Here is a 27,669-nt window from a genome sequence, read left to right as displayed (position 1 = left end):
ATGACCAATATGTGGAACCTAGTACCTGAATGAAGCTCCTTTCGACTTAACACTTAACAGGATTTTTCTTCTTAAATCTGCAGAAAATAAATGATGAGCCAAACCCTGATTATGCAGAAAAATAGATGCCTCCAGAATCAAAATCCTGCCTCTTGATCAATACACCACCCTTAAATCCTGTAACTCCAGAAATACACACCCAGTTTGATGAACACCCTAACATCATTGCCAAATTGATTAGTAAAAGGCTGGTACCATTTACTGCCTCAGTTTCTAGAGAAGTAACAAAATATGATATCTCTGTGAAGTGTGAAGTCGTTACTGCCCATAATCTGGATGTAGTAGCACTGGCAGCATGTTTAGGTCAGAAAATTTTAAGGCTGTTTCAGGGGGCAGAAATATTCAACATTTCAAGACACTAGCTTTACTTATGTTACATTAAATGATGAAATGATGCCCATTGATTAGCAACAGATTAACATGCACATAGCATTAGAAACATTTTAGCTGATTTTAGGCCATCCTAGCTTGTGTAAACTCATGATCAAATGACAAAAAGTGTACTATAATCAGGTAGAAATCATTGGTGAATGTACAACTCCAACTCCATTACCAAATTTACCCCTCACTATTGCAGTGATCATTAGTTTCCCTGCTTCAGGAAAATCAGGGTGTCGCATCAGGATTGCCTCTACGGACGAACATGAATCCTTTTCACTTGCATCTATATCTTCCTGTAATAAGGGCAGTATTTCTCTGAATCCTCCTTCATAGAACTGAGAGTCTGGACCATAGCACCGAGTTGCTGCTTTAAATAAGCCTGTTTCTTGCAGTGTTTCCAATATCTTGTCATCGCTCCATCCTTCTGAAACTGATTGCTTGTATATCCTTCCCCAGTCATTAAGATTTGCTGAATACATCCAACATTCCTCCAGGAGATTTCTGTTTGACATTCTGAAAGAAAAGCTGGTCCAAGCAAACACATCAAATGTTCGGAAAACCAGTCTTGGCTCTGAGCTTCTCAAGCAGATTTCAATAAGTTCTGCAGGAGGAATAAGCCGATCTCCACAATCATAGAGCAGATGAACCTCTTGCTGCAAATAGATGGAAAAAAGTTTAATGCTTAGACTTGTGAATTGGAATATTATATTAATTAAAGTATGACAATTAGCTGATTGTGAATACATAAGCTAGACGTTTCCCCAGAGATAAAAGAAAGTAAAATACACCAGAGCCGAGAAGGTTGCTCTGTAGGCTATCGTGTAAGAAGATTGATCTTTAAGATAAGAAACAGCTAAGGTATAACTGCAGGCAAGTGAATAATCAAGGTTTATACATTTCAGAATGAATCATTTCTACTAAAAAGCAAACAAAATTCACATAAAAGTAAACTCATATAGATGGTTCAATATACTACAAAATAGTTGCTTCAAAACTTCAAAAATATATAAATGCTCCAATTGGATCATAAACACAGTTTCACACTTCCAATCCTAGTCTGGCAGTTTTATTTTGGTTTCTCAAACATATAAAGTTGGAGAGAATCAAAAACATAGTGTTTTCTGGAACTACTCTTTCTTTTTTTCTTTTTTCCTTTAGGGCCCGTTTGATTGCCCGGGTAAAACGAGAGAAGTGGGTGAAATCTGTACGGGCGGGTGAAATTTCACCCGCCCGTCTCACGACGTATCAAAAGGCGTGAAATTTCACCCGTTTTTCGTTAAATCGAGCGGGTGAAATTTCACCCGCTCGATATTTTCCCTCTCACGCCCATCTCATTTCACCAGTCTCCTCCTCCCTCCGCAGTCGACGACAACTCCTCCTCCCTCGCATTCGAGAATATCTCCCTTCTCACCGTCGCCACTCCGCCGGTTCGTTCGCTGTCATCATTTGTTCTGCTTCTTTCACAGAGTAAATCTAAATCCCCTTTTGCTTTTTTTCTTGTTGTTTCAGTTCTGGTTTCACTGGTAATATGAGGGAAATGCGAGGTTTGGGCATTGTGGGGTCTTTGTTGTCCACCTTTCCGATTCATTTGTGTTTCGTTCTTAGCCCTTTTCCTCTCGTTTCTGTGTTGGTTTCAAGGGATTATACGAATGAAGTTAAGTTTGGGCTTTATTGATTTTTCAGTTCTTTTCTTGCTTGGCTTCCCCTGCCGCCACTGCTCCCACTTCCTCTTGCTTGGCTTGACTCTTGAGAACTCGCAGATATACGTTTGCAACTTTCTGTACATAGTGACTGCCATAACTTGCATCTACTGTATGGCATTCAACGTCTCTCATCAAGTGGACTTTTAGTTTGCTTACAGATAGCATATAGGCTGAAACAGATCAGTCCATGTTGGCCTTTTTTTTTTTTTTAAATAAGGAAACTAATTACTTTTTCTTTGAGAATGACAAATAGTAATTACCGGTTGGCAATTACAACTGTATCAAGGCTCTTTCAACCCTTACCTCAAATTGTGTTTCCTTCACAACTGTATCAAGTGCTCTTTCAAAAATTACCTCAACTCACTGGATAAACAAATCCTTTAAAAGTTGTGTGAATTTCTTTTTCCCTTTTGTGTGGAGATGCCTTCAATTTTCTGGGATCATTTTTTACAATGTGTAAAGATTTTCAGTAGCTTCCACTTGTCTACTCATGTTACCTGTAAGTATGAACATTTGATTTTCAGTGGAAAAAAAAAAGGAGAAAATCGATCTAGAGATTGCAGGGATCCAAGTATGGTCAGTCTAATGTAGCTTTGTTTGCCTTCTCTATGCATGTCAATTTAGTTTCCACCTGCCTATTCACTTTCTGGTAATCTGCTTGTAATTGTTCTAAGAAAGATGAGAATAGTCACTAGGATGTACAGAAGTGAGAAGTAGCAGTGGTTTCATTTACTTCTTTCCTTCATTACTTCTCTGGATTTTTTACGTTGTCTCATGCAGATACGAAGGTTTGGGCCGTTTCATAAAGCACCGGCTTCGATTCATGCCTAACATGGTGGGCTTTGTAACTGCAAAAGTGGCAGCTGACGGGCTTCTATTTGGACCACTAGATTTATTAATGTTTTTCACATATATGGGATTCTCCAGCGACAAGAGTTTTGAGCAGGTTAAGGATGATGTAAAAAGAGATTTCCTGCCAGCATTTATTTTAGAAGGTGCTGTATGGAAGCAATGGATTACTTCTCTCGTAACTCTGAAAGAAGAGGAAGGGCAGAGATGACTCTTTTCATTCTTTCCTCTGCTGTTGTGCTTAAGTTGATGTTTTTCTTCTCCCCATATTAATTCATGTACATGTGAAAAAACTACATGAATACTTATTAAAAGTTGTTTCTGAAGGGGCTGATTGTTTTGTATACAATTTCTCTATCGACAAGTGTCCCATTTTCTGGCTAAGTTGTTACTTCATTCAGGCTATTGCTTTTTTAGATGAGATGAGCACTATGGCAAATTCATTCTCTAAAGTGCTGCTTCATCTCATCTGACCTATGTTTCATAACCATGTAAGTAACACACCTGGAGTAGCCATGATCATGAAATGGTACAACCCCTTTGTAAGTGTATGGCAAAGATGGAAACAACATATGGCCAAACTACTTATGATGTGCATGATAGCTGAGAAATGAAGTCAATCTCTGTATTAATATGTCCATCACTAAAATGAGGCACTCTACTCATTCTTCAGTCTCTATTTATGTTGCCTTCGTTTAATCATGCATCTGAATAAACTTTCAAAATCATGGGAACATTCAACATCATGCACAACTCACATGAAACTTGTACGGTACAAGGGTGGAATTTATTTACAAGAGCCCCCTCCAAGCGTATGAACTAAAACCCCCTCCAAGTGGTACCCTTGGCTTAAACACAGCAATTGTTGACAAGTACGGGCAGCGATTGAAGCAAATCCTCTGCATACAACACATCAGTATGTTTTTTCTCAAATTTTCTACCTTGTGCATCAAACAGGGTTAAACCCTGCAAAAAACTACCTTGTGCATCAAACAGAGTTAATTTTACCACGTTAAATTCTACCTTGTCATCAAACAGGACCTCAGATTGAAAGAGGGAGAAATTTCATCCTGTAATTTTTTCCAGAAAAATTTACCATGGTTAATTTACCACGTTAAATTCTTCCAAGCCATCAAATGGACCCTTAGAGTATTATGTCGACTTACCTATCCTAAAGTTTTAAGCCTTAATTCATCCCTTGCTTCAAGATAACAGAGAGTTCTTAGTACCCCCCAACTCTTCACGCATTCTTTCACATACCATTTACTGGCGTTGATAATTCTCTGATATAAGTCACCAACCCATCTTCAACCTACTTGTTTTGAATAGTCTGAATGTCATTTCTATGGTATTATTCTCCTAAATTCTACAATAGTTTTGTGGAACTGTTTGAAGCTTTTTTTTCATACTCATGCTCAGGAGTATATAAAAAATAAGTCCTACTAGGAGGCAGCTTGTTTCAGATGGCACTAGAGCAATCTCCTTGAGGCAGTGAACTTGAAGGGTCTTAGTGAAAGAACAATACAGAGAATGGGTCGCATGACTGCAGGTCCTCCATTGAAGGAGAAGGAAATGATAAAACTGAAGGCAACAAATTGGGATCCCATGAATCATGCACACTTATCTTGGGATTATCCTTGATATATTACAGTATTAATGCCTTTGGAGTACAAAGGTGCCCTATACAAGCACATAGGTGTTAGCACAATGAACAGATGAAAATGACAGAAATGCCTTAAATACCTAAGAAAACATTTCAGTTCTCTGCTCAAGGTGAACACAGACCATAAATGACCATGTGTTGCTAATCTTTTTCCTTCTTAAGCCAGCTCTACAGAGTGGCTTAGTAACAGATCTGCAGATTCAATCTGCTATATAAGTGGAAGTTGAAACTCTGAAGTATTAACTTTTCAAGGGAATGTCACAGATCCGCTTGTTTCCACCACCAAATGGACGAGCTAGGATAAAACATTTATTGTCTTCCTCATCTTCTGGATGCAAATTAGGCAGGAAGTCCAAGAAAACTTTAAGGTGAAAACAGAAGCTTTCTAGATTTATTACTTACTTTAAGTTTAGCATCAACCCATTAAGAGGACTATTGCTCGATGGTAGGAGGCAAGTGCAGTTTCAGTGTAACAGATTCCAGTGAAAATGAAGAGTGTGTTAAGTTGTAATCTCGTTGTGTCTGTGTACATAAATATCAGTAAATAAAGGCACATACATATTTATTTTAAATATGTATAAATTTTTTTTATCTTGTGCATTTGTTATTTTCTTTATTCTCTTGTATTATTTAGTTTTTATTTTTTGTTAATAACCATTTTGTCAAATGAAAACGTGGCCTTAGATGCTAGACATTAGCTCGTTAAATGCCTAGATTCTTAGCCATTGAGCCAGCCAATGGCTAATCCTTCTACATCCCCTTCCACATATAAAGGGGGTGTGCCCCCTTCTAAATTGCATTCTTCCGAACTTCCTTGTCCTTATTTCGTATACCTGTTAATCTGGTGATTTATTCAGTATCTTTGTATGCTGGTTGTGTGTTTTTTGCTTTATTTGTTTTCACATATAGATTCTGACAACGAATAGTGGGATATCTCCCCTTCTCTCGCGGCCTCGCCTTGCTCGGTGCTGGACTTACCCTCAGAGCTAGTAGCAGTTTCGACACGGAAAAAAAGATCACTAAACGCAGAATACAAAATGAAGACAGAAGAGGGAGTTGTCTCAGTTGTGCAAGTAGCACAACTCAATCTCATTCTCCATTAAATCTTCAGCATAGATCATTAATCAGAAGAGAAATAAAAACTGTCCCAGTTGATTGGTTCAGAGCTGTTAGGATATATATATATATATATATATATATATATATATATATATATATATATATATATATATATATATATATATATATATATATATATATATATATATATATATATATAGAGAGAGAGAGAGAGATTGTGTGTGTGTTCTTCCTCAAGTAATTGTTCTTCCTTTTTCTTCTTTATTCCTCAACAATAAGAGAGCCATGCATGCCTAAGACTAAACCTAGGCGCGCGGGTACCCAGTATGGGTCCGGGTCTGGGCCCGAAAAACCCGGCCCAGTACGGGCCCGATAGGCCAGCCCGAGTGGGCCTGATGGGGCTCGATCCGGCCCGGTAACATTTAAATAATATTTTTATTATTAACAATATATTTTTTATTGTAACCAGGCCGGGCCCGGGTTTCGAGCATCGGGCCCGGATTTCGGACATTGGGGCAGGCAGGCCCAATGCCCATGCCTGCCTAAGACATCAATCATGTCTAAGAAAAGGTGTAAAGTTGTATGTAGCAATTCACGAGTATTATATGTCCAACATATGCAATTGCCTTGAGGAGATTGTAGTTCAGCCCTCCTAAGAACATCTTTTACACTTTAAAGTTTAAAGTACTTTCCAAGTGATTTATATTGAGGTTTTATTTAGGCATTTGAACCTTGGAGTGATGTTTACAGAGGTTCTATCTATGTTACTTTTGCAATTTAGTACTAGAATAAACTATTTGTCCGTTCTATCTAGTAGATGTTATCCTTGCATCAACTGCCTATACTTATAAATGATACCTCTTCTTACAAGGCCCAGAATAAGGCAACCATGCATCTGCTATATACAACAAGAGATTGCTTAGCTCAAGGGGGGAGAGAGAGATCATTGGACAATAGCTTACCACATGGTGCCTAATTTTCCACCATGAAAGAATTGAATTTAAATCTCATGATAGATCTGTAATCAAGTATTCAACTGCCTTGCCTATTTTTCATTTGCACAATCCATTACATGTAAGGAAATTTACCTGCACCATCAAAATATGCAAATCTGCTTCAATGCGCTGTATCTTCTCAAGATCAAGCTCACGACCTAGATCAGAAGTATCACCAATAAATTAAAGAAAATATTATAAATAACTAGAGAACAGTCAGAAGTAGAACATGAAGCCAAAATATTGATAGGAAGATAACAAGAGAAAAAAACACCCGAAAACTATGACAAATGAAGCAAAATAAGCTACTACTGGTTGTGCATAACCCATATTGGCCATGCCTCATACAAAATATGCACCATGACATGATGCATGTTGTCATACGAATCTTCGTTAGTGAGCTATGCAATGTAATGTAATTTAACTTGTGAGTTGCAAATTGCAACCCATTTCAAAAATAGCAAGTACAAAATCACTATATAACAGAAACTGATCATAATAACACATATCAAAACTAATTATAAATCTAGAATATACACTATGAATCTTGCCAAAAAATAAAGAAACTAAAACTTAACCAAAATGATTCATAACATTATATTTAAACAAAAAAAAAGCATCAACGTTTAGCTACAAAACCATTCTCTAGCCATTATAAAATATTAAGGGAAAACAAACCTGTGAATGCAGATATTTTGGAAAGTTTCAACAGACGCCTTCGATCCACAAGAGACAGACTAGACCTTGTATTCTCATTGTTAAAACTTTCAACATTTGTCATTTGGAATTTGTCATCCTGAGAAAGTGCCAATTTGTGAAGGGTATCTGACGCAGATGAGAAACGGTTCAAGAATATCTCATGAAGCCACAATAAATCCATATGTTGTTCAAGAAATGAAACAAGCTCTTCCTGAAACTCCTCCCCAAGCCTCAGAATCTTGGAATATTGACGATTCTCATAAAGCCTCTCAAAGACAAAATGACTAAACCGACCTTCTTTCAATCCCATACTCTCATACTGCAAGGAAAAGATGCAGCATTCAAGAAACTGTAGAAACTTGAAATATTGTGAAATGAATCATAAGACAAACATGTAGTATGTACACACACACACATATACTAGGAGTGTCCTGAACAAGTCCCTTCTTTCTTTCTTCCGCTTTCAAACCTATATCCTCTCCTCCTCTCTGCTCATTTGATGCTCAATAATAACCACTAAATGAGAGCGAGGGTGGGTAGTAAGAGGGGGGAGGGATAGGAGAGAGAAAGAGAAGAGTTCAGTTCAGCCAGTCCTAAATTGAGACCAGCTGCATGAACTCCTCACTTTCCTGGGAAGAGAAGCACAATGCAATGAGATCAAAGGCATCATTGCAACATTTAAAGCTTTTAACATCAAGAAAGTATGCATACCATTAAGGTTCGGAGAAGCATTGTGTCATTCAAGTCACAAGAAATGTCCCACAATGTTTGATAGCCTGCATGTCTTCTTGCAATAGCTATCAAATGTCCAGAAAACTCCTTAAGGATAGCATCTTTCATTTCAGGAGCTTCAGAACCTTCACATGAGTCCTGCAAGAGCCACATGCAAGTATAAGTTTAAGAATTCCACAAGTAAGAATGTCACATGTACACCAAAACTAAATTCGTAATAAGGAAATTAACTGGTAAATATTCCAAACTTGCAAACAAACAAAAAAAGAACTATAAACCCAAGACATGTTATTACAGGGATGAAACAACCATCACATGACCAAGAACAGTCATGTGTACCAATTACCATGCTCTTCTATACGACAAAACTTTGGTCATGGTTGCGAAAAACGGTAGCAGAAATGATCGATGTATTTTTCCTCTGTTATAATCACATAGCTGTATGTTGTTTTATTTTCCCTTCTCTTCACTACTGTTACCCTAATGAAGGCACTGATTTTCCAGGATAAAGAAGCGAGGTCTGACCCAACTAGGGAGACTATGAAGTTGAAGAATCATCTAACAAAGCTTCTACATCCAGTCCTCAGGTTTGACTACATTCTGCTATTTGGTAGAAAATAATTGTCAAACATTTTAAAGAAAAAATGCAGTAAAGACACTCCAAATTGCAAATATACTAGTGAAGAAAATAGCTAAAAGCCTAAAACAAAAGTACGTGAAAGGACACCACCAAGTAGATCAAATGTTATTGCAGCACGAAAAAAAAATTGCTTCCAAACTCATTAAAAGTGTTCTGTATACTCATACATACACATGTTTGTGACAATGTGACGCTGTTATGGAATAAAGTATTGAGGTCGCCACAAGAAAATTACATGAAAATGGGGGTGGAACTGTAAATGGATAAATCAGACCTTATATCCAGCTTCTGCTAACTCCTTCACGTGTTGATACATGGGACCAAGGAGAGCATCCCGTCTAACAGCATATTCCATCTGCAATCCTTTGTAGTCTTCCTCTCTTTCTATCTTCGCAGTGAGAGACCCTGCATATGCTTCCAAAAGAACATCAGTAAGCTCTTCCAAGTGGATAACAAGTTCCTTTTTTATGGATGGATCTGATCCCTGAGATTCCTTTAGCAGCTGAAGAATGAGGGAAGCTATGCTCCAAAGGCCAGATTGCACTATAGGCTCACAGTTCCATGGACATAAGCCTTCAGGAGATGGATACCATGTTGATTGTATCTTCCTGTAGTTAACAGCAGCACTGACCAACATGGTACATGCTTTCGAGATTTCACAAGCACGATGTATCCGGGACAAAGATGGATGCACTTTCTCTGAAATGTATGAAATATAATGATGTATACATGAGAAGATCTCCTCAATTTCAGAAACTTTGCTGTAGAATATCTCTACAGCTTCACGATCCATTAAAAGCACATTGTTCCTCCTTGCTTTCTCACCAACTAATTGGATTAAATCCCAAAGAGCACCAGATGTTTCACTACCTCCAGACCCATCAATGGAATTTTTTTGGCTAAGTGCATTTTGCAAGTCTCTCAAACAGATCATGCTAGCAAGCTTCTCACCATGCTCCAAAATAATTTGCAAAGATCGTCCTGCAAAGTGCCCAGGGTTCAACACATGTGCATCCAAAAGTCAGATTACTAGCAAACAGGAAAGGAAAAACAAGAGCATAGTCACACCATAATATGTTATTTTAAAGTGATGAGAGATAAGAAACAATCAGAACCTATGTCACAAGTATTTGGCTAACAGGCCCCTGCATCTGCACCGAAGCGGGTGCGGCCCGACACAGTCAACGCATGTCCAGTGCAGTCTGCCGCACCTGTTGTAAAATATGGCGCGTCGGAGGTGCACCCGATTCGGGTCAATGCCGAGTCGGATGCAGTCAGGACACGCGGAGGACAAATATGTCCTCCTTTTAACGATTTCTTTTCAAAACTTGAAAATCATAAACCCTTGTCGAACAAGGGTTTTATTCTCTCGTATTAGGGCTTCGTTGAAGCCCTTCAGCTGCCCAACGACCGAGGAAGACTGCTGGTCCTGTGCTTCGTGAAAAGCTCGTTTCCAATGGCCGACGAAGATTTCCGGCGAATAGTGGTTCTCTACGGCGAATCGTCTTCTTTCCAGCGTCGTCAAACTCGCCAGCGGACACTAGCTCACGGGCACTCGTTCCTCTTTGGTCAATTTTTTGATGCCTACCTAACCGGTCCAGCCACTCTATGCCACAAGGCTTCCTCGACGTCCGCTTGGTTTAGGCAGGTGCACTCAACTACTTCATCAACCGATGCCCTTCACAGTTCACACTCTATTTCCGTCGGATTTCACGCCGTTTTTCGGCCAACCTACTAGTTACATGACGGGTTTCCCATCCCCCCGCCCCAACTAGATATTCCCAACATTCAATTGAAAAGCCCCTTGCAGATTTACCCATTTTCCCTAATTACTTTTGATTTCCTCTTTTGAACATTCCGGCAATTCCAGCTGATTTCCGACGATTTTTTTTGTTGTTATGTTGTCATCAACTCATCTTCTTATATTCTATATTTATGTTTTCTAACTTTCTGTTTATAGCATTTTTTTATTTTTGTTCATAAGCATGTTAGCGACAGATTTTCCTCTTGTTGGGCTTTGCTGATTTTTTTTTTTTTCTATCTTTTTGTTATTTGATTTGTATATTTTTTTATGTTTGAATCTTACATTATGTTCTTCAGCCTGTTTGGGATTCCTACATGTTTTTCTGTCATCATATTGGTTGCGATAGATTTTCCTTTTTTTGTGATCAGCTCGTGGATTTGATGCTTGAATGGTATATGGTAATACAGTATAATTGCAATTTGTTGTATATAATTAATCATGAATGCTCGGATCAGCAGCTTGTGGATTAGATTGCATATATGTGTTAGATTTATCAATTATCATTTAACTTTTCAGTTTTGAAATAAAGGTGAAATTTACTTGATGGCTGACAAAGGGAAAGGAAAGACTACTATGTTAGAATCTCTAGCAATAAGATCTTCTTCATCAAGTGTAAATAATGTTACACAATCAAAGTCTGGCTCACAGCCTGGTTCTCTGTAAGTGCAATATTGTATATATATGTTAGATTTATCAATTATCATTTAACTTTTCAGTTTTGAAATTTGAAGGTGAAATTTACTTGATGGCTGACAAAGGGAAAAGAAAGACTACTATGTTAGAATCTCCAGCAATAGGAACTTTTTCATCAAGTGTAAATAATGTTACACAATCAAAGTCTGGCTCGCAGCCTGGTTCTGTAAGTGCAAACTAAGAGCAACCATTGTGGAAAGCAATTCAGGTGGTCACAAAACATGCAGCTGCAGGCAACGGTAGCAGTGGAAAAGTATGTTTTGTGTGTAAATATTGTGAGGATTCAGTTGTTGGATCTTACACAAGAGTAAAAACGCATCTCTTGAAGTTAGCAAATTTTGGAATTCAATGATGTAACAAAATTCCTACAGACAAATTTAGAGAGTATGGGATTACAAAAGATTGCTGATCAATGCAAGAGAACAGGCAGTGGTGACAGAACCATGTCTCTTAAGATTGTTGATAAGAAAAGAAAGGCCCGTGAGAATACTTTTAGAGCAATGTTGTAAAAGGTGTAACGTAACGCGTATCAATCAGGCCTACCTGTACACCGTATTGTAATGTATCGCAAATGTAGCGTAGCGTATTGTAAAATTAATTTTGTTATTTAAAAAATATTAAAAATAAAAAAATAGAGAAAAACATATACAATATAAAAAAATCATCATACATAAGGAACATTCATGTATATCCACACATTCAAAAATAAGAAATCAGAGATTTAAGATAACATAATAAGCATCCATCACAATTTTAAACTTGAAAATTTTATAGAATCTTAGGACTTAGAGTCTTAATACTTGGAGTCTTAACCTCTTATGACTTAGATTACACGTAATTTTTTGCCTATCTTTGGGATTCACTCTTGTACACCACAGCCATGTAGGGTCCGACATCATATCTTCACAAAATAAGTAAAAACCTACGATTAACTGTAAGAAATAAGAGAAATGAACAATTTAACAGCGAAAATGAGTAATTTTTTACCTTCTTGGTGTTAGAAACCAAAAAACTTAAGTGACACAGGTACTATCATTTTTGCCCAGGTACCTGTGTCGGTATGTGGGTATGGCAACACGGGTACGAGGTACGGCTGCATTTTAAAACATTTAAAATTATATTTTCAAACTTAATTTTTTTCTCTAATTTTAATTTTTCCCTTCTTTTATATTTCCCTTCTGCTAAGATTCTATATTTTCCTCCCATTTTTCTTTAATTTTGAGAATTTTTGTGGATTATAAGATTATTAATGCTTTTTTTCATTTTATCATTTTCTAGAATATAAAATTTGTCATACCCGCGCGTGCCCACAATTTTCAAAATTGTCGTGTCGGAACCCATACTGCTGGTACCCGAACCTGTACCGTGCCCGCACCCATGTGACATAGCAAAAAACTCTCTTTCTCCAAGTTTCCCACCATTCCCACTACGAGAAAGCATCTTCACCGGCTAGTAGGCTCTCCCAAATCGATGAATTCTTAGTGATTTCATAAAAAATAGAAAAATAGAGAAAAATCTTGAAAAATCAAGAAAAATGTGTTATATAAAAAAAACCCAGTACAAACATAATAAACATTCTATAAAATAAAATCTGAACTTTAAAGTATTTTACACCACACCAAAACATATAATCCATAGTCATTCACCTTCAAATTAGAACTGAAATAATGTTGATGACTAAGTAACATCATGATTATTGACAATCAATACAAGAATCATTATCTTCTTCATCTTCATCATCTTCCCTACAAGCTGGTGATTTTTCCCTTAAGACAATGATTTCTTGGTAATTTCTTTTTCAAATAGTAAAAACTCACCCTCCCACAACTCTTGGAAATGTTGAAAACGAAAGGAGAGAGAAACTCTTAAAAAATCTCAACAAAAAGGGGGCATCATACCCCTTTTTGAAAAACAGAGCCGTGTCATAAGAATAAGATACGGCCTGTATCGTCTTATTGTATGATATAGGGCCATATCATAAGATACAGCTGATACAGGCACAATACACATGCATTTCGTGTAGTGTGTCTGTATCGTATGATACGATTTTGTATCATACGATACAGATAACACTGGAGAAAAGGGTTGTATGTGTGTGTCTGAATATGTGTGTGTGTGTACAGAATGCAAGAGAGAGATAGTACTATTATTGGACCTCAGATCCAAGGTAAACAACGATACCCTTAGTGTGCCCATGGAGGTGTGATTGTCAGCCATCTAGATGGTACTCCTATTATCACAAAATAATTTCCCAAATTCTTAGAGATCAACTCTTATACTTTGCATTAGTTGTAGTCATGGCAAGGGAGCCACATGAGCAAGGGGGGCTTATGATAGCTCAAACTGATACAAAATAAGGTTCAAAAAAACCTAATTTCAGTTCACACATCTGAGGAGATTAAATGCTCTCACAAACACACAGTATGCAGTATGCACAATAGGGCAAGATAAAAATAAATACATATTCTCACCCAAATTAAGAGTAAAAAAAACATAAAGAAAAAGGGGGCAAACGTGAAATGTATTCAAGGAGCAAGGAGGGGCTAAATACTGGGCTAGTTCCCGGCCCATATCAAAAGCACTCACAAAATTTAGAGAACAAAAATTACAAAGCAAAAACAAAATGGAAAAATAAAATTACTTAAGCCTATGTACAATAAATATTTAATTTGCAAATATTATGGCAGTTAGATATAATTTTATATGTAAATACACACACAGACACTTGGCATTATATATATATACACACACACACACACACAAAGAGAGAGGATACAATTGTATTTGCATAATCTTGTAACAGTTACAAGTACTATGAAGGCGCCGTTCACATTTAAGGAAGAAAACTTGAATTTAGGGTCAATTTTTTGGCTGAAGGAGAGCTCATTTATTTGTACAACTCAACATGGTCCACTGCAATCATCAAGTTGTTAAGCTTTGATTCTAGTTATTTCCCATAAGATACCCATGATGCCAATAGCAAAATAATATTGATTATCAGCCGCTCTCTCTGCAACTCATAATTGGCATTGTTGTATGTTTGCATTATAACTTTAAGATTTTTTTTTTAATTGCAAAAGTTCTTTAAACATCTTCAACAACTATGTTTTAGTAGTATGTTATGGCACATAACAATTCCCATGTAGGTAGATTACAGTTACACTATGCATTTTACAATATTAAAGTAGCCAAGAAAAGATATCAAAGGCAATACGCACATTTAATAAAAGTATAAAACAATGAAATACTGCACATTTAGAGAAGAAACTGAACATATTTGAAAAGATAGTATGGTATTCGACTGCATACGCTGTCCGAAAGACAATTCTTCATGGCACTTTGACAGAGCCAGAAAGTGGAGATATTTCTGATGCTTCTGCTGCTTTTCCACAAGCTGGGATGACACCACAGCCATGGCTACAACTTCAGTTCCCCTAGTAGTTGTCCAATGCTTGGGAAGTGTATCTACAATTGATTTGCTAGCACACGCAAAAATATTTGTTTCACCATCCTTCTCAAATGCTTTAGAATTTTTTAACTTGTCAAACACACCTTCAACTTTCCCAGAGTAAAGAAAATCATGAAAAAAATTAAGAACCAAAGCTTCCATTTCCTTATCATGAGCAGATTGGTGAATTTTACCCATCAAAACAGGCCTTCCTGTGTCACCAATCTCCCATGCTTCAGAGCTAGCCTTCCTAGGACCAAAATCCCTTGCAAATGGAACACTTCTTTGTTCTTCTCCAGGAGATGATTCATTTGCACTAAGACAGGGCAGACTCTGTTGCTTGGATGATTCTACTCCTCCAAGTAAAATAGCTTTTTCAGGAATAGCCCATATGCCATTTTTCTCAGTAAGTATGACCCATGCACCCTCCTGTGAACATCCCATGGAAAGAAGAACTGAGCCATCAATTACATTCCCTGCATCCCACGGCAAATCAAACTGATAGAGGCTAGCAGCTTCCCTCCAAAAATGAGCAATTGTAGCAGTCCCATCCCTAGACAGTATCATCGCAGATCCAGAAGGCTTCCCACCAATACGCAATTGCATGGCAGTCAAAAAGTCATCTTCCTCAATCTGAGCGCTAGCAAGGATCACCTGAATAGGACCTTTTTTCTCCAAGACCTTTGGATTTTTAGGTGCACCATTTTCCTTGGACATTTCAAGAGCATGGTTATACTGCATTTTCAGTACAGAATACTGAATGTAATTTGAATTTCCCACTTTATCTTTACAAGAAGTAGCAATTAAAATTGTCAGCTCTTTACCAGCATCGTCCACCTTCATATCCAAAAGACAGACTTGTTTTTGAGCAGTCAGATCTTTCTGACTGCCAATTTCAATATCCGTGCCAGTTATTTCCTGACACCATAGCCTAGAAGCATTTATTTCCCCTGTAAGGTTGATATTCCAACACTGAATCTTTTGATTTGTAAGGATCAGAAACTGCCGGCTATATTCCTTTGAGGAAACATCCTGACAACGCCAACATAATGATCTTGTGTATTGAGTGCTACTATCCATACCCCCAGATGAACCATTGTCTAACACTGCAAAAATTTTTTCCCTAGATACACCATCAGAAGTACACCTGAAGAGCCATACCTCACCATTTGAATGGCAGGCAAGGGCAAGGCACTCATGCCTTACACAGTCAGGAACTGAAGAAACAATCAAAGAGTTACACTCCGATAGATTGCTCAAGTTTCCACTTGTATCTGCCATTATAGCTTTTGCCTCATGTATCTGTTTATGCTCATTTTTTGGATGGCTAAAAACTGCAACCTTCTCAGGCTCCGAATATATATCATTCCAGTATGCAAGAGCATGTGTTTTCCCGCTAACTAAAATAACACCAACAGAGCACTGGTTTTCCAAGACTTCACTGCTTCTATTCTCCTCATCCCATTTAACAACACAGAGTAATAAGTTATTATGCCTTGACCTTGTAGAATAACCTGAACTTTCTAAAAGGACATCAGGCAAATCAAGAACTGTGCACTTTTGAGTAGCCACACTGGACATGTAACTCCAAATGAAAAGCTGATGACCACATATCATCCAGGACAAGCAAGTATTTCTATCCATGCCTCCAGATATCATGCAGCCATCTAAAAGGAAAATGAAAGGGAAAAGTAAGCTTAAAAAAACCAAATTTTTACACAATTTGTAAAAAATTAATTGGAAATTAAACCACATACCAGTCACCCCCTTCCGAAGTAAACTAGCTTGTGCACTACGAAGTACTTGTGGAAATTCCCCTATTTGTACAGGCTGAATTTGGTCATCTGCTCCTTTTTCTGTTTTCTTTGTTAAAGGAATTCTACTTGTAGAAGGGAACAGGACAAGTCAGAAATAACAAACCAAGGAGAAAATAGCAGCTTGAAAATGAGTCAAGACATTTAACCAAGGTCGGAGATATATAAATTATTTCTGTACAAGCAGCATTTTCTTTGCACATACTCCTCGCAGACAACATCTAGGTTCAAGGCTTCAAGCTATCCTTTGCTCATCAAGCCTTCGAGATGAACATCAAAAAGCTTCCCACAAGCCAAAATGAGCAGAGGCAGAAGCTGCTCAGTTAATTTAACAGCCATTATACAAGGCTATCCGTCCCTTAAGCATGGCACATAAGTATGTTACTCTAGATCACTACTTCCCAGAGCAGCTGTTTAGAAGGCCTATTAGCTGTAACACTTTGTTTTATTATTGGGCAAGAAACCCCAAACAACCTTTTACAAGTTATTGTTTTACTATTTTTTTTTCCTGCAATCAGCATTTCAAGGTTTTCATGTCTAAGTGAAATATTGGGGAGAAGCACTTAACCAAAAGCCAAACCAAGGGCAGTATAACTCTCCTTTGTTTCTTGTAAAGGTATTGATGTGGGTTTATCTTTTCATGACACGAAGGTCCATGTCCAGCATGTGTATGAACGATTAAAATGGCAAACAAGGTAATAGTTTCCATGCACATGATTCATCTTGATTTTCCTTTTTTTTTTTCCAGTCTTTCTCTCTCTATTCTAGGTTGCTTCATCAGTCACCTATTTCTGTCTGTTATTCTTTCATCATTAAGTTTCTTAAATCCCTTTACAAGTTTATTTTCCTTGTCCTTAAATTGTCCTCTTACTAGTAGTTATTTTCATAAAGTATTCTTTTTCTTTGAAAACTTATTACTATTTCCTAATGCTTCTGCGTAAGAGATAGGAGGGAAATCATCAACAAAGAAACTCACCAACCAACTCCAAATTATCATTTATGACCAAGGATTCTGTTATGGCGCCATTTGCTGCATCACGGAGTATTGATTTAACCTATAAGTACAAACGCCCTCTTTTCAACCCTTGCATTCTCCACTAGGGAAAACAAGAAAAGTAATGATGAGTTTGTTTTCACTTTTCACCAAGTTGGTCCCTCCAAACACTCCCTACAACCCTTAACTGTGAATTTATGTCCTTTAGGAAAGCCTACACAAGCACATGAAATTGTTCACCATATTAATCCCCCCTTAAACAAATTACATTATGGTTCTGCCTAAGCTTCTCAAGCACAAACTTAGTATCTAGGATCACCCAGGTGCAGGCACGTCAGCTCTTTTTCTCCTTTTAGATTTGTTAACATTTATAAATTTAGAATAATCTGTGAGAAGTTTTCTATCTTTTATGTTGGCATATCATTGGTTTAATTAATCCCATAATGTTTAATCACTTTAATGGGAACTTTGTTAACTTTAACTTTCTTTTGGTCTTGACTGGGACTTTTTAAAAACTGGTGCCTAAAAGTTGACCAGCCCTTGCAACTAAATAGAAGTTGACATTGAGAGCAAGAATCACATGTTCATTGTCCAGAAGACTGCATCTTGGACATATACATCAAAGAACCAGAGAGTTTAGACTTTGGATTGCATAATTCACTTCAAAAGGGATTGCAGCACAAAGTTGCAGTCTTAATATCATGTGAAGATTGGGACACCAAATAATTGTTAGGCACATTCATACCCAGTATCATACTATCATGCATCTAAAGTATCATCTGATTGTAGATAAGAATAAGAAGAATCAAATAAGTCAACAACACGTCATCAAAATGAAAGGCATCTATGACCAACAGATTGTATCAGATAACTAATCACTACCTTGACAGAATTCTATATGCACTTCAAGAATTGGGAACCGGCTATCTCAATTGTTAAGGTGTCGCCTAGTCCACACCTAGGCATGAGTCCACACCTGTCGCCTAAGTCCATCACTTAGGCAATAGGTCTTAGACTAGCACCTAGATGCGCCTAGGCTGGACTAGGTGGTAGCACGTCTAGTCCATGGGAAGGTGAAAAGTCACCTTCCCTTCAAATTAAGTTCTGTAATTTTATTATACACTGTTATACCGTATATACTTATATTATGTGCAGTTATATTATATAACTTCGGTTCTTTAAGTAAGGTTTGCTATTCGTTAATTACATATTCTATGTCAACTCATCAAGTGGAAGTTCCAGCCGTACGTTAAGTACATATTCTATGAAACCATGAATTTCTGTATATATCTTACGTGCTCTAAAACATTTTGTGGAACCTATGCCAGCCTTCTTAACCATGTGAGACCTAGGTTTATGGTAAGTTTGGTGCATGTCTAGCAATAAGAGAAATACGTGCAGACCTCACTTCCACATAGTCTGATGTTATACATGCAAAGAAACAATATGAACTGTGTAGATGATAGTCCACACATGAAGCATAAAGCATTTCCTAAATTACTATGTAGTAAAAAACCTCTTTGATGCATATTCTTATCAATTCATGGTCATCAAATATCCAGTACACAAGTAACAGAGTAAAAGTTTGTTCCATATGGGTAAATTTCTTCATCTTCATTTACAGATTAAATGCAATTCTTGATTATGACAATTAATTTTAGCTAGATAGGACTTAATTACGGAAGAACTCTCAAAGAACTGAAGTGTTAGTAACAGAATAAAGTCTGTTAGACATGGGACGCCTTTTTAGGCCAGGCACGCCTAGGCAGCGCCTAGAGAACTAAGACGGCTATGCGATCTTTTTTTATGCCAAACCACCACTCTCTTGTCTACTTCATCCCTGGATGTTGCATGCTTGGATCGCATAATTCCTAGTAGTTGATATAAAAAACAATACCCCAACTTACCCCGAAATGTCCAGATTACAGAGCCGCGTCGCAGGGCCGGATAATTCCTATAACTCGTCATACACTTCTTATGAAAAGGACAGGATCACGACTGCGCGTAAGCCTAAAAAATAAGCAAACATATCTAAAGCGAGAAGACAACGGTAACGCTACCTGGAGACACCGGAAAATCTCGAACTCTTGGGCATAGGCGTTCCGTAATCCGGCCGATTAGGAACAAGGCCGCCAAGGGCCGGCCTGTGGGCATTCGACGGCGGCGTGGCAGGCGATCCGGGGGCGCCATGGATGGAGCTCCGGCCTTTGTGGGCGCCCAAGTTAGGCCTCTTGCTGGCAGGAGAGAACATGAAGAACGAAGAGGAAGAAGCAGCAGAAATGGCAAGTTCTGAATGCCCTCACTCCTCCTCCCCTCCACTCCTCCTCCCCTCCACTGGTTAGGCTCTTCCGTGTGTCGCACTGTAGAGAGAGCCAGAGAGGCACTAGGGCTGCGATGTGGGACTGGGAGGTTGCCCGCGCGGTGAGGAGGTTTTTGAACAGACAGAGAAGAGCCGGCTCCTGAACGATTTAGGCGAGGGAAAAATGTGGTGATATTTACGCCGGTTTGGTTTTCTCGACAGGCGTCGGGGGGAAATAGAGAGAGAAGTGTCTGAATCGCTCCGCACTGAATCACATGGCCCGATACGTATGGTCTTTGATTGTTTGCCGATACGACACGAGATCGATACGAACTGATTTTCATTTTCTATTTTCTTATGTGGTTTAAAATATTTTTTTTATTTTATAAAATTGAAAAATATGTCCATAAACCCAAATGATGCTGGGGCAAGTGACCGGATGATTTTGAATGGCCAATGGCTGAGGACTCAAGCTTTGTTCCATTTCCTGTCTAATAGCTGTTTTATATGTTTTTTCATGTAAGCATAATGAGTATTTCATTATTTAATTGGAATGTTAAACTCCTTGTTGGTTCCACTCTATTACTCTATTGAGACAACGGGATTTGTGCTATTCCATTAATTTGATGTAAACAAATAGGTTTTGTGTTTAATACCAATGTTAATGCACTTTATAATCGCTGCAGTTGAACAAGTAAATATGCTAATTGGTAAAGAACCGAAGCTTCCATCCAACTCTTTTTCCCTTAGATCATGAGGTACATAAAAAAAACCTCACATTCTAGATTTGAAATATAAAAACAGCTCAATTGTGATTGCGGAACATAAGCCCTTTGAGATAATGTGCTTTATGTGTTCAACTAAAAGAAATGCCGATCTCATGATCTCATCCCAGAGAGCCGGCACCTAGGATGGACATAATGTACGTGTTTGGTAAAGGGAACAGCTGCGCTGCTACCAAACGGCGGACACAAGAACGTTGAGAACAAATTGTTCTTGCCACGCGTTTTGTTTTCCTTTTTAAACCACCTGGCCCATGGAACGTGTTAGGGGTTTTTCCGCTCGCGTCTCCCCTCCTCCCTCTTGTTTTGCTCGCGTCTCCCCTCTCTTTGCGTGTGCTCGGTCGAGGGGCCGTCTCTTCTGGTAAGCTCTCTATATCTCTTTCTCTTTATGTTCTTGTTGCAGCCCGAAAATCTCTCTCTGCGTGTGTGTGTGGCCGCCGAATCCACTGGAATCAATATTTTTTGACAGAGTTGCATACTAAAACGACGGCAACTGATTGATGCTAATCCTGTGCTGTAAATGTTTTTCTTTTTGATTGATAAACAAACGGGGAGGAAAAGGGTCTAATTAAATTTGAATCTGAGGAACTTCAACTTTAACTAACTGCAAGCTTTTTTCCTCGCTGATTGTACTTGACTACTTTCTTCTTTTTCTTCTATCTCCCTCCTTTCATTTTTCTTTATCATTACGTCGGTTATCTTGTGTCCTTGATGGACACAATGTGGTTTCTGGTCTTTTCATTTAATGATTCTTTGAAGTAGGTTGTTTTTATTGTTCTTTGGGGTTTTGTTGGTTTTAGCTTTCGTATGGAACTGAAAGCATAGAAATAGGGGAAGTAAGTTATTGTGCTGGCGGATACTCAATTCCCTCCTTGGGGAGGGACTTTACACTCGATTATCTAGAAGTATGGGTTTATAATTTGAGAAATTGTGCTTATCTATGAAGTATGAACTGCGAATGTTTATCTGGACGAATGGGTGTATCTACTTTCCACAATATGGGATAAAAAAATCGTCTATTCCTTTGTGAGATAGCATAGAAGAAGGGTTGAAAAATGTAACCATGGTCTTAAGTAGGAAGTCATTGTACGCATGCATAAAGCAGGTACTAATTTTCTTTGCTTCTTTGGTATGCAGTCGGTACTTTATTCAAGTAACGAGTCAAAAGCCTTCTGCTGAAGCCCTTGCTGAGCTCTCTTGCCACATCTGTCGTTGTTTCCAACCGGTTTTTAGCAATGGTTCTCTCTCTCTCTCTCTCATCCTATTGATTTCCATTAATTTTGGTTATTGTTATCGGTGATGACTCTTCTGCTTCTGCTTCTGTCTTTTATTTTTGTTTCGTTTGTATGCTTGCAGCCGCAGGGAGATTACATCGAGCTTCACAGGAAGCGGCATGGATACCGCCATGACCACTTTGAAAAGAAACGCAAGAAGGAGGCGCGTGAGGTTCACAAGCGCTCTGCCTTCGCCCAGAAGGTACACCATTTCCCATCCCAGCTTCTCCTTCCCCTTCTCTTTGTCACCTTCTTTGGTTGTTCATTGTGGTAATCCTTTTCTTTTCCTTTTCTTTTGGTCACTGGTTTGGTAAAAAAAATGGAGTGTTTGGAACTTTTTGAGAAACATCCATTGGTGAAGAATCATTGAGAAAATTTGGACTTTTTTTAACCAGGAAATCTGATGCCTGGTCTTCCAAATGAGTATAGGGATAAGTAGCTAAGAAAATAGGGGGAAGAATGAAAACTGTTACGTGTTCAAAGCTACAAGGATGTCTTTGGCTTGTCCTTTGATCGACAGTTTAGTGTGTATGGAAACACAAGAACAAATGATGACCTTGTTTATGGGATCACAAAGATGATGAACTTCAGCTTTTTCCTGATCCCATTAAATTCAAGTATTCAACTGTAGCTACCAATAACATTCTTGCAAAATTTTAAACTGAATTACTTTTAGGAGATATTTTAGAGATGCAAATTTTCTTGGGGAAAGGCAAGAATGCTTAGTGGTAAGATTGAACAACTGGCCAACTGAGATCAATTTACTTATGATATTTAGTTGAACAGTCAAAATAGATATCAAATGAATTATGGTTCAATAGATCCTGTTTAGCATGGATGTTCCTTGCTCATTGTCAGACAGTTAATTATTCTCTGTGCTTTAAAACTTTTAAAAATAATGAAGCAAAAGAAGCTATGAGGTAATAGGTTTTCCAATCTCTTTCTTCCCAAAAATATAAGTGTGTAACATATCCTCTAGAAAACATAAAATTAAAAAAAAATTGCACATATTTTATAGGTTACTCTTCCTGGAATGTGTCTGTTGCTTATGGACTTCTGGTTTATGTGGATTTTCCAAGTATAGCATATCCTTAGTTACTTCAATAAGGAGAAACATGTTTTGGTGTCTCTGTCTCAATTAAACAAAGGTTTAGGTAGATTTTGCGAGTATAACATCTTCCTAGTTTTGAATAGGAAAGACATATTTTGGTTTGTCTGCCTCACTTAAACAACAGTCATTAATGCTCTGATGCTGATAAACCTGTGTTTCAAGGAAGCTTTACTAAATTGGCAGCCTGCATTGTCCTTTTATGGTCCTTGGATGTTTAGCTCTTGGAGATGTATTTTTCCTTGTAAACACTGTTTACTTGTCAGAATGCTGTGCATGTTATTTTTGTTGCTTCTGCTGTGATTTAGTTTCTAGCATGATAACCTTTCCTGAGTATCAAGGTCACAAGTTCTCAAATCATTTAACTTGATTTTGTCTCACATTCTTTGGTTTACTCTGGTGACAGGCTCTTGGTATTAAGGGGAAAATGTTTGCCAAAAAGCGATATGCAGAGAAGGCTTTGATGAAGAAAACGTGTGTATCTATGAACCAAACCTCACTCTGCTTTCGAATAAAAATACCTATTTAAGCTTTCAGCAAGCTAAAATGTTGTCACATGTTTACTATTGTTAATTTATGTCTGCTCTCTCGGCAGGATTGCCATGCATGAAGAATCATCTGTGAGGCGTAAAACAGATGATAATGTTCAAGATGGAGCTATTCCTGCATATTTGCTGGATCGTGAAACAACAGCACGGGCAAAGGTATCTTTCCATGAACTTGCTAACTTATTTGCTTTTTCATGCATTATTAACTAAGAGCATCAGGTGCGTTTAACTAAATCAGCACATGAATGTTTCTTGATAAGGTACTCAGCAACACTATCAAGCAAAAGCGGAAGGAGAAGGCCGGCAAATGGGAAGTCCCTTTGCCCAAGGTATAGTGATTTTTCATTTAGACTTTTTCTTCTGGAAAAAAGTCGAAATATGAGTTTTTGATATTTGCTGCAAAACTGGACCCTTCCTCAAGGAGATCATGCCTCAGGGCTTGGTTTTGATTTCCTTGAATCAATCTACTCTCTCTAGGTATGGTTGCCTTTCGAGTACCTCGAGGTCCTTCTCATACGTCTTTACTAGATAAGATGTACTTTACAGTCCTGGTTTCTTAGTTAGGCGATTGCATCTGCTTGTGCTCTTGGACCATTTTCTGCATTGTTTTGTGGTTTTAGTGTGTGCTTTACCCTTACCGTGTTTTATGTGATCAGGTGCGGCCTGTTGCTGAAGATGAGATGTTTCGAGTAGTCCGCTCCGGCAAAAGGAAAAGTAGGTCTTATTGTATTCATCAAAATATTGCTACACTTATGTCATCACAAATATTGTTTTCATTTTTAAGTTTCCTAAGATGGTCTTATTGTTTGGAACTAGTAATTGACAGTCAGTTGGTCGTGCTGCAATTTGCAGATTCTGTTGTCTGTGTTTCTTGCACACTGCATGTCATGTGTGTGCAACATAGCGGACGCAGGGCTAATCTGTGTGGTTTGGATCTGAGAATGGATCCACCTTTTATCTGTTTCATTAACTGTCCATTTGATTTAGGTTTTGGATCCAAACATCTAGTGTGAATAGGAGTCCGTCCTTATTTGAGGGCACATTTTGTTATTTTGACAATTATCGAAGAGAATTAAAAATTTTTTGCTCTAATTTCCGTGTGAATTTCTGTTTTTCATTTATTTCTGTCATTCATTTTGGCTTCAATTCATCTTCCTGCAGAGATTAGAGTGAGGAACCTCAGAATCACTACTGCAATAGCTATGCAGATAAAATTTTCCTGAGACCATAGAAAAGTGTTTTCTGATTAAATATCTGACAATAACAAATTGACTCAAATATGTAGCTTAGGTCAACAAAAGTTTATGAAAGATTTCATTTTCAGAAAAGAGGAAACAAAAATACTATCGTTATGATATTATTTTGCCGATTTTGGTCCAAAAGGATTCAGCAATAAGAGTGTAATATCTTATCCTTTTGAAGTGTTTGTTGGTGGACTGTGTTAATGGTTAATTTTTCATTTGCAGCAAAGCAGTGGAAAAGGATGGTCACCAAGGCCACATTTGTAGGACCTGGTTTCACAAGGAAACCTCCAAAATACGAGCGGTTCATTCGTCCATCGGCGTTACGATTCACTAAAGCACATGTTACACATCCAGAACTTAAATGTACCTTCAATCTTGAAATAATTGGAGTTAAGAAAAACCCCAATGGTCCAATGTACACATCCCTAGGTGTTATCACCAGAGGTACCATTATTGAGGTAAAGACAGAAGTGGACTTCTTTCTCAGCATTTCTTTTAACAAACATGTTTTTTTACATCTAATTGAACTTTCTGTTTCTCTTCAAACTTCTAGGTAAACGTTAGCGAGCTTGGTTTGGTGACCCCTGCTGGAAAGGTTGTGTGGGGTAAGTTTCTGTTGTTGCAAGAGAGCTTACTAATCCAATGATGCATGTGTATTCAATGAAGTAATAATTCAGCTACTCTTTTTGATGTTTAGACTTGTCTGCCTACATAAAGATTTCTACGCTTTACTGAGTAGTTTTGGTGGTTACACTCTGCCATTATGGGGATTTCTATATCTTATTTTTGCTAGCAGTTCTCCTTTGGTGCTGCTGCCGATCGAACCTTTTTAGCCCTTATGGGCTTTCAAATTTCAGTTGTGGCCCTTCCACTTTTTTCCATTTAGCCATAAAAATCACCATTAATGTATCTTCGGATTTGAGTATTTGGTCCTACATTGAAATGACATGCTGTTTTTTGGGCTTCAGTTTCTTTATTATTGTGATTTGCTACTGATCCACTGTTCCTTCACCGTGACATGGTCCTGCACAAGAGACTTCCCCAGATTCACAATTCACTGCTCGTGGATTGCAGTTTGGAAGTCACTTTGCAGAAAAATCAGATGGCCTCAATCAGATGGCCTAACTAATTCATTGTTGGAATCTATAGGACGATCTTATTTTAATCCCATGTGGGCCGGTTTCTTGTTTTGTCCACCTTAGATGATCCATCCTGGATTTTCCTTGCAACTACCCTTGGCAGGGGACCTGGGTTCTGTTCGACACCTTTATAAAACCAAACATATTATATAGTTGGAACTTCTGCTATTTGCTGATGATGATATTTTCTTGCTGATGATGATATTTTCTTGTTTCGCAACTTTCATTCACGTTCCGGCCCTTGATATGCATTCTTTATGGACAAAGGTTGAGGCATCAAGGCCATGTTTTGCTAACATCGGTCCTTTCTGAAACAAAGAAAACAAAGTCCCTCTTATATACAGGAGAGGAAAATTGTGTCCTCTTGGTAACTTGATGATAAATTAGACATTTTTTGGGTTGTTAGTCAACTGAGTTAATGCATGCTCAACTTACAATTTCTGATTTGTTGCAGGTAAATATGCACAAGTTACTAACAATCCAGAGAACGACGGCTGCATAAATGCAGTTTTGCTTGTTTGAGAGCAATTTGCGGTCTTCCGACAAAGGGCAAGTTGCAGTTTTTGTAGGCTTTCTCGTGCGGTAGCACTTGCTAAGTAGACATTTCTGGCCTTGTATGCTACAGAATGCACTATCACATCTTCTGTTTTTGGTACTTATTGAAATTCCTGTAATGAAGAGCGCTTTCTTTGAGTAATCATTCTTTCTTTCGTGTAAATCTTTTTGTTGAACTGTTGTTCAGAAGACTACCGAAACTCATGGTTACATATCACCGATCACACTGTCTTGCTTGGGAGAATTCTGAAAGTGGGCTTGGGAGAATTCTGAAAGTGAAGGTGTTTTTCCATCAGCAGTTCATTGATTAAGTGGTGAAAATAATATATGCAGTGAGACTTTAGAGTTGACTTTTTTTTTTTTTTAGCCATTCATCGTTATGGTATCTGACGACACAAAATCACTATCATATACGAGGGTGTGATCTGAAAACACCAAAAGCAACTTTGGACCGTTGAGGGAAGGGGGGAAGTTCCGTCCTTCACTTAGATTGTGGGAATTGAGATTAGCTTCCAGCTCATCCTAAATCAAGTAAATGACAAAATTACTAAGAGTTAGTTACCTGAGTAATAGCAGTTTATCAAAGAGTTACCCGAGTAAAAGCAGGTTATCGCTTGGCCCGACCCGGCCCGAGGGAGCCGGCAACATGGGCCGGGCTGGGCCTTGGTATGGTGGACCTGGCCCGGTACCCAGCCCGTCAATATTATCGGCCTGGGTCCGGGCCCAGGTTTGGGCCCAACGGGCCCGGCCCGGCCCGATACCCACCCCTATTCACCGTTGTGCTCTTGTTGAAGAGTTACCCAGTAATTACAATATTAGGCTTCGATTGATTTCATTTTATTGAGGGACACAATATCAGGATTAAGAGTAATTTGGGGGCAGTTAAACAAAACTGGAGGTGTTAAGGTAAGTTAAATGAAAAGATAGGTTGTAGGTCTTGAGAAAAATCTGAAACGGGACTCATACACCTACGTTCTTCCATGTTGGTCTTTACTTAAAGCATGCTGTTCCATGTTGGTCTTTTCTTAAAGCATACTCTCTCACAACCAGAACCATGGTTCTGTTGACATGGCAGGATGCATATGAAAACAATCATAAACAAGGATGTCAACAGATCATATTCTTGTTGGATTTACTCTTTATCATATCTGCTTTTTGGAATGTC

General features: G+C 38.2%; 2 protein-coding genes across 4 annotated transcripts; one reads left to right on the top strand and one right to left on the bottom strand.

The window, feature by feature from the left end:
* Positions 1-297: 297 nt before the first annotated feature.
* LOC116257373 (nuclear pore complex protein NUP133) lies at positions 298-20,046 on the bottom strand. 3 transcript variants are annotated; one of them, XM_031634047.2, is made up of 9 exons: positions 19,616-20,046; positions 16,505-16,629; positions 14,609-16,414; positions 9,077-9,783; positions 8,142-8,300; positions 7,410-7,749; positions 6,825-6,889; positions 3,752-3,892; positions 957-1,094 (listed from the first exon to the last, which is right to left on the bottom strand). In XM_031634047.2, exons 1-8 carry the CDS (start codon positions 19,804-19,806, stop codon positions 3,785-3,787), a joined length of 3,501 nt encoding a protein of 1,166 aa, XP_031489907.1. In that variant the 5' UTR covers positions 19,807-20,046; the 3' UTR covers positions 957-1,094; positions 3,752-3,784. The 3 variants fall into 3 exon arrangements, with proteins under 3 accessions (XP_031489905.1, XP_031489906.1, XP_031489907.1); XM_031634045.2 differs by lacking the exon at positions 3,752-3,892 and having other exon boundaries at positions 298-1,094; XM_031634046.2 differs by lacking the exon at positions 3,752-3,892 and having other exon boundaries at positions 298-1,094; positions 16,505-16,626.
* An 846-nt stretch (positions 20,047-20,892) lies between these two features.
* LOC116257065 (uncharacterized) lies at positions 20,893-26,646 on the top strand. The gene is made up of 10 exons (XM_031633680.1): positions 20,893-20,997; positions 21,774-21,874; positions 21,993-22,112; positions 23,425-23,492; positions 23,614-23,722; positions 23,827-23,895; positions 24,223-24,280; positions 25,033-25,268; positions 25,364-25,415; positions 26,404-26,646. The coding sequence occupies exons 2-10, from the start codon at positions 21,872-21,874 to the stop codon at positions 26,469-26,471; spliced, it is 783 nt and encodes a 260-aa protein (XP_031489540.1). The 5' UTR covers positions 20,893-20,997; positions 21,774-21,871; the 3' UTR covers positions 26,472-26,646.
* The last annotated feature ends 1,023 nt before the right edge of the window (positions 26,647-27,669 follow it).

The sequence above is a fragment of the Nymphaea colorata genome, chromosome 7, assembly GCF_008831285.2.
Source record: "Nymphaea colorata isolate Beijing-Zhang1983 chromosome 7, ASM883128v2, whole genome shotgun sequence".
NCBI lineage: Eukaryota > Viridiplantae > Streptophyta > Magnoliopsida > Nymphaeales > Nymphaeaceae > Nymphaea > Nymphaea colorata.
This window is presented reverse-complemented; position numbering and strand designations above follow the sequence as displayed.